This window comes from Drosophila teissieri, chromosome 2R (assembly GCF_016746235.2).
Source record: "Drosophila teissieri strain GT53w chromosome 2R, Prin_Dtei_1.1, whole genome shotgun sequence".
Lineage (NCBI taxonomy): Eukaryota > Metazoa > Arthropoda > Insecta > Diptera > Drosophilidae > Drosophila > Drosophila teissieri.
This window is the reverse complement of record NC_053030.1, coordinates 7604022-7611560: the sequence shown is the minus strand read 5'-3', so window position 1 is coordinate 7611560 and position 7539 is coordinate 7604022. Positions and strand designations below refer to the sequence as shown.

The window sequence follows — 7539 nt, the reverse complement described above, 5'->3', positions numbered from 1 at the left end:
TCGTAGTAGACGAAGGTAAAAGTTTTTGCATTTTACTAGGAGTTTGAGCTTTAGTGTTTGATCTCGGTTATAGCAGCAACTTTTGCACTTCAAGAAGCGTTCTTTAAAACGCATTCCTGCCGTCTTTTTTAATCAAAATCTAACTTAGTACATTAAATGAAAAGCAATATAGCAGAAAAAAAATATGCCTTTATATCAACCTATTCCAATGGTATAGCTAAGAATCTGTTATATATAGGAAACTGGTTCATATTCTTCTTAGCCTAATGATTAATAATGTATATGATGTTGGACCCTAATAAGTGTAGTTAACATTTAGCATTCACTTGTCCAGTAGTGTCAACTGATAAGCTGCCTATTTGAGTTCCCATCAAGTAATTGCTGCGCACCCTGCACAGTTGAATTCCTCCAGCTGTGTCATGACCCCAAGAACTGTCATTACTCTACCACCCAGAGCTAATGCACTGACATAACCCACCATTTACCATCCATCTATCCATCGACCCGTCATTCGAGCCATTCATCCAGACACCCATCCATGAGATCCGTCTCTTGTTAGCTCTAAACACAATTGAATGACAGACAAAAGACATTGGGAGAATGCAGTTTGAATATTACGTATACGCCACGTGGTCCTCCTGACATACTGACTGTTTGACTGTCTGACTGACTGTTTGTCTGCTTTTGCACTTTAGTTTTTTGCGATTCCGCCATTATTTTCTTTATCGCACAAAGCCTCAGGCATTTAATTGAACAAGTGAGCACTTTATTAAAATGTCACTCAACCGAGTTTAGTGCGATGTATGTAAAAAGCCAAGGTGGGGTGAGGTGAGCATTGGTTGGCGATGGTGCCAAAGGACGAATGCGGCAATGGCCGTCGACGTGGTCTGTGCAAATTTCATTACAGCGGTGTCAGGCCTTTTGACAGCCAGTTTCACCTACATTTAGCGCAGTCCTGGCAACAGCGAATGGTGAAGGATATTTTGAATTTCGACCACTCTAAAAAAGATGGTTTCAGTAAATAGTAAATTAAAACCAAAACATAGGAAATTGTTGTTATGATAAATAACATATAAAGAACACTATCAGTTTATTGGTATTTTATATTGTATATATAACTGGTTTGGCGAAAATTTGTTTCGACTCTTCTAATGTAACTTGAATCTTTCTCTGCCAATTTTTGTATTTTAATTTTAAGAAACAGCATAATACCACAAATAGATGGCTCAACCTGTATTGTAATTTTGTCTTGACTGAAAAGTGTTACCACTGCCAAGATGAAGAACCAAAATGTTGTTATTTTATATGCGCCTCGTTAGAAATAATATACCCTCTAAGCTCACCTATTACCACGTATAAAAACTACATAAACAGCAACAATAACAGGAACGGGAGCAGTTGCAGTCACGGATGCCGCAGTCGACTGCATTTAGCGTATGCATATTTAATATTTCCCATGCAAGTTGCAAGTTTCAAGCGAAACGGAACGAAACAAAACGAAACAACAACCGAAACTCCAGAAACTCTGCAGCCCAAGCCATGGAAAAGAAGGATGAAAAAGGGTTGCGAACAGGAGTCGAAAAAAGGGAACACAGCTCATACTCGTATATCATTTGACCCTGCTGTAGAAGTTGCCCCCATATCCTTTTGCCCCGTTTCCCGCTAACAAGAGGCAAACAACAGGAAAACCAAAAGAGTGAAAGAGCGAAAAAAAGTTTTGAAATGAAAAAGCAGTCAGCATATGAAATGAGTTTATTACTCAAAATGCTCCACTCCGTGCTTATACATATGTGTGTGCTAGTGTGTGTTTGTGCGGCACGCTTTAAGTGGCATGCACCATGAGGCGGCCTGGGGGGGCGTGGCAGCTGCAAGAAACGGGCTGACGTTCTTCTGCGTCCTGCTTACGAAGCCACCGCGAGCTGCAGGCAATAGTTAGCTAGATTTATTTATAAATAATTTCCCAGCATAAATCGCTGCGCAGCATAATCAAATTTGCGGCTGACAGTGAGTGGCGAAGGTATATGACTGCATCCCGACGTCCTTATGAAGTACAGTTTGGATAAATTATAAACTTATAAATTATAATTTTAAATGTTATTGAAGAAAGGTCTCACATTTTCCCAAAGTGTTCAATTTCCCACTCACTGTATCCTTTCTCCCCTGTTTCCTGCTGCAACTCGCACTATGGCGAAAACACTTACAGCAGCAGGATAATCATCTGCATTTGGCTGTCAGGAAGGGATGGCAGCGCAGGGGAAGTGCTCCAAAAATACCTAACTGCGTTAATTGAGCGCGACATTTGCTGAAACTACAGCATTATATAATGCAAAGCAGGAACGCCAGCGGCGGATGCGTTGGCAGCGGATATGGCGCAGCGGAAATTGGCTTATAGATGCCGGGCCATAGATATGCAGCTATTTAGCCCCGCCTTCCGTTCGACCACATTGCGGATTGAAGGGGCACATTCCGACTTGCACCGCATATGCCACCATAAATGCATTTGTGTGTCTTGCTGTCAGTGTGTAGGGTGCTGCTGAGTACCTCAAATTGCTTTCAGTGCCCAAAAGTAAGCCGCCGTCGATATTATGTTACTTCTGGCAGAGGGTCGATCGTAAAGTTGCGATCCCAAAATGGAAAGCTATTTGAAAAGCATCAAAACCGATTAAGGAGAATATAATAGAATATGTTATTACTATTTTTTTGATACATTTTTTTTCCAAATTTCGTTTTTAAATTTCATATATGCGAATGCTTAAGATATTAAAAATTAAGTTTTTATTAATCAAATTGACCGACAAACAAAAGACTTAGTCTCCCTTCTTGTTTTATAACGATTTCACTAAGCGCATTAGCTTTAGTTTCTAGCACTTTTTCGTAGCTTCCACTTGGGCAGCGAGGCCAAAGTTGGTTTTACAAGAAGAGCAAAGTGGTAAAAAAAAGTACAAAATTGGCAGAAGGTCGCTCCTCTGCATTAGCTGGTCCGCTAGCGGCTCAAGTGCAAAATCGAATTTAGCTAACGAAATTTCATCTTGCTTGCCAAGAATGCCGCTCCATCCTTCTTCAACTATTCCACCTTACCCGTGCAAGTCCCTTTAACTCTTTAGCCCGCACGAGTCCCCTCAAAAAAATCCAACTTTTCTAACCCCTCTTAACAGCAGCCGACGATGGCGATAAGCGCTTGGAACATGCGTGCTAAAAACACACATAAGGACACCCTTACAAAAATCCATACACCGGAAATATTCAAAACATCACAAAAGCTTTCATTTTCTCGATAGTTCTGAAAATACATACTTTTTGCTTTAAGTTCTTTCGTAGTTTAAAAAAGACCATTTATGGTATCGGTATTAAATATATATATCGAATATTAAATACGAAAATATATGATTACCATAAGGAGGACAAACGAACCCATATATTTCGTAAAACTGTCAACATCTATTAGGGTCAATATTTCTCCCAGTGTAAGCATGCACCTGTGTTCCCCCTAATGTTGGTTACAAAATCAAAGAAAAAACTCCAGTGAAGGCAGGTTTTGGGTGGGGGATGGGGAATGGGGAGTCATGGGCAAGGGCTGCTTAGTTCGGGGTCAAAGGGTGCTGCAAATTCAGGTGGAGCACCAGCATCAGCACCTTTGCCATTAACCCAACTCGGTTGGTTCTGGTTCGGTTTTTGCCGGGTGCTGGGTGCGGATGCTACCTCTGGTGCTTCCTCTTTTTTGCTATTAGTTTTCGCCGCTTGTTTGTGTGTGCCAGCACCCCACCACCCCACCGAAAGTCCCCCACTCGACAACCTTGCCTCGAACATACCGGTTCGTTTTTTGTTTTTAAGTGCAACATGAAATGTGCATACCAAGGAGCAGGCCAAACCAGACACGGACTTCAGCCTGGACAGACTCTGAGAATCCCCTTTTCCCCCTATTCCCAAATGCCTTCTACCTCCACCTGACACTTCCCGCCCCGTCCTCCGTCTCATCCGCACCTTGCTGGGCTCATCCTTAGATGCTACTTCCAATTCACCACTGACTAATACACTCCCAGTGGTTGCACCTATAGATATTCTGCTCTGTGGCGACTATGTATCCAATGTTTTCGTAGGTTTGTTGTTGGGCCCAGAAACTAAGATATATGGCAGCTGCCAAAAGATGCAAAACATGGCTTTACCTTACATATGTTTTACACAGTGCTGCACAAAACTTTCTGAGCCCCGTGCTTGATATTATAAACACCCAACATGAATTTGTACATTTTTTTTCGCCTTGCAAGTTTCCATTATAGTTAGGTACAAATTTGCCAGCGGAGAATTGTTTTTAACTATCTACAAATTAAGAACAAAGGCATGAATACTTTTTAGCACTACTTTTTATGACAGCAGAACATGTCCTGCTGCGTGGCTTCGGCTGCACCATTTAGGAAAAAGGGAGGAGAGGTCCTGCGCATGTGTCTCTGACAGCTGCTGGAAGTGAATTTCCTTGGAAATTAAAACCGCCGGCAGTTAAATTTGGCAATATTAGAATGGTTGTGAAGTATGCACTAATCAACCTTGACTCTTAAGAATTAAGCACATTTATTATGTTTTATAAGTGTCCCTAAAGATATAAAAAAAATTGACATCTAGAAAACGCTACCTTCTTGTTCTGACTTGGTTCCTGCTGCTCAGCCGTTTGAAGGAGACGGAGCCAAGACTCAGTTTCGTTCTGAGTGACGCGTGCAAAGTTTGGATATGGGTGTCCACGTCTGAGATCCTCTCCTCCAGGCGAATGTGTTCCATCCGGAGCTTCCTGACCACCAATCGCTTGCTCCTCACCTGATTCACGGTTGCATCGTAGTCCAGCAACAAAACCGGATAGTGCATCAAACAGCCGGCCTTTTTCAGCTTGAGTATCTTCTTCTTCACCCGATCGTGCCTCACCATTTCCTGGTAGTGACGAGCTCTGAGGACATTCTTCTGCTGCACCAGCGTTTTTAGCTTCTTCTTCATATTTTCAAGCAGCTCCTCGTTCATTTTCTTCTTGTTCTTCAAATGGGCCATCGCATGAAGATCATAGGTTTTGCGGTCGCGAAATCGCCTAAGTTCTATTTCCTTTTCTAAAGTTGAAAAAAACTTTCGAATATATATCTAATTCTTAATAATTTTAAAAGATTTACCCTTATTTTTAAGACTCAGAGCAGTATTTTCGGCATGATTAGAAATATATTCAAGGACACGGAGCCCATTGCCAAGATTTTCCAACTTTTCCGATTTCTATAATGATGAATACATTAGAGTGGCAAATAAATGATTATACATACGAAAAAAAGGTTTGCTTTTACGATTTTTAAGGCCTGGAAGCGGTGCTGTACAAAAAGCAATTCCTCTCGTATGGCGGATGTCTCATCGCGGGTCTTCTTCATTTTTTTGAGAAGGTCATTCAGTACACTCGTTACGCGATCAAATCCCTCCTTGCAGACTGTTTCCCTGACCTTCGCTTCAAATGTGGCGAGTATCTGGTCATCCAGAGCGCGGGCTGCTGCCTCCTGCTGCAATAAATCGTTGATTTGCTTAACACTTAACTCTTTAGTCAGCTTAATTTGCTCCAAACGATTATCCAATTCTACCAGAGCAGACATCAGCCTTTCGCGGTTTATCGTGTCGACTTGCTTCTCCTCGCTGACCAAGGAAAACTCCTTACGCCTTACATAGTAATCTGTGGTGATCTTCTCGAGACTCTGATTGCGATGTATTTCAAGTTGGTATTCGATTACCAACTGAGACAGCTCCTCCAGCATCTTTTCTTTGTCCAGCAGTCGTCTCAATCGGACGGAGGTTCTTTCATTATATTCAACCGCATCATTTATTAATGAGGTGAGGAACTGCTCAACCACCGCTACATTAGCCATATGAACCTCGTTAAACGGATCCGATGTGGAATCGTCGAAGGTCGGTGAATTGATCCGGATTCTAAATAAGTGTTCAGTAATATCCTTGTCTGGGCTATCATTTCGCACAATCTCATTATTAATTTCCTCATCGGTTTCGATTACAGACTCGCTCTCTAGACTGAGTGCTTTCTGGTCTAGATTATCGGTGAACTCATCATCCACTTGGAGATCCGCGAATGAGTCCGATTCTCGCTGATTTATTTTTACTTTCTGGACGGCTACAAATAATTTGTCCTTCTCTTTGGGCAACTCTGTATTCTCAAGACTGTCACTAGCAGAGAGGTTGCTAATATCAGGTAGACTACCAAATATTTTCAAGAACTTAAGTCTTTCAGATTGTTCCTCATAATCTGTTTCTTGAAAGTCACTTTCGTGTTCCGATACAGTCGACTCCGTTTCAGAATCAGACTCCGATAAAATACTAGTTAACACTTTTTTTGAATCAGAATCCGAAATACTGTAGTGCTGGCGATGTATTGAATGTAAGGATTCTAATGATTCGACGATCTGTATCTGCACATTATAAGTATCTGTGGGGGTGTCCTGTACTATTTCAGCTAGTTTTGGCTTCTTAGGTTTTAAAACATATATTCTATGACGACCCCAGTATCCGACTTTGTTTATGGGATGCTTATTTACGCTATGCCTGCCTCTAGATCTCCGCGAACTTGTGGAATTTCTAGATGACACGGAGGTAATCGATCCTATAGACATGGCACTAGACCGATTTTCAGGAGAATCGAAAAGGTCATTTCTAGAGAAACGGTCAAGGAAATATAATCTTTGACTTGATCTCCGTGACGTTTCTTTAGAGCTTGCCTGAGATTTCTCCTTCTTTTTGATCGTTGGCAAAATGGTTTGGGATGGAACCGCCTTTCGGGGCTTTGTGGCCACTTTACGAGACTTATTCCCAACCATAGTCTTTGTAACCCCTTGTGCCTTTGTTCTTTTTTGGTGTCTTACCAGTTCTTTGGTTTCATCTTTGGAGTATTCTGTTGTTGCTGGGGTTTTTTCAGGCATTTCATTTATAGCAATTGTATTAAAATTTAATACAGTCGATCCCAATCGCGATGATCGTTCAAAGTCTGTGGAGTTTCTCGCTACTTGCGATGTCAGCGAAAGTGAGGTTCTTTGAAGTATACTCATGGTGGGATAAATAACTATTCTCAAAAGAAAACAAGGAAACCAAAAAATAACTACAAAATAAATATTTTTGGAAAATACGAGATCCTCAACACAACAAAAACGAAAGTGTTTGATATTTAGGTAAAAGGCACCTAAACAAAAGTTAGACAAAATCATTTGATAACTTAACGATTGGATCATACAATAGTTTAGTGCACCTTTTAATGCAAACATAATTCATGACATTATGCCCGTTACAAACAGAGGGCGGAAAAAGAAGGCCAGATTCAAGGGATTCCTTTTTTTGGCTGACTATCGAGTTACCCGCTTTTAGCCCCGAAGAAGCTGCATGTTGCTGGTTAATATCATCACTCATGTATGCCGCATACTAAAGAGAATTTATCATGTCTGTTGTTGCTGCTGTTGATGCAGCCATAAAAAATAGAAGAAACTAGTGAGAAGGACTACGTAGTACAGGGCAGCCAGGATAAGG

The 7539-nt window shown here is 41.3% G+C and overlaps 1 protein-coding gene across 1 annotated transcript; it reads right to left on the bottom strand.

Annotated features, from left to right (window-relative positions):
- Positions 1-4549: 4549 nt before the first annotated feature.
- LOC122613541 lies at positions 4550-7180 on the bottom strand. Its single transcript, XM_043787756.1, has 3 exons — positions 5313-7180; positions 5148-5244; positions 4550-5087 (listed from the first exon to the last, which is right to left on the bottom strand). Exons 1-3 carry the CDS (start codon positions 7065-7067, stop codon positions 4624-4626), a joined length of 2316 nt encoding a protein of 771 aa, XP_043643691.1. The 5' UTR covers positions 7068-7180; the 3' UTR covers positions 4550-4623.
- Positions 7181-7539: the final 359 nt, after the last annotated feature.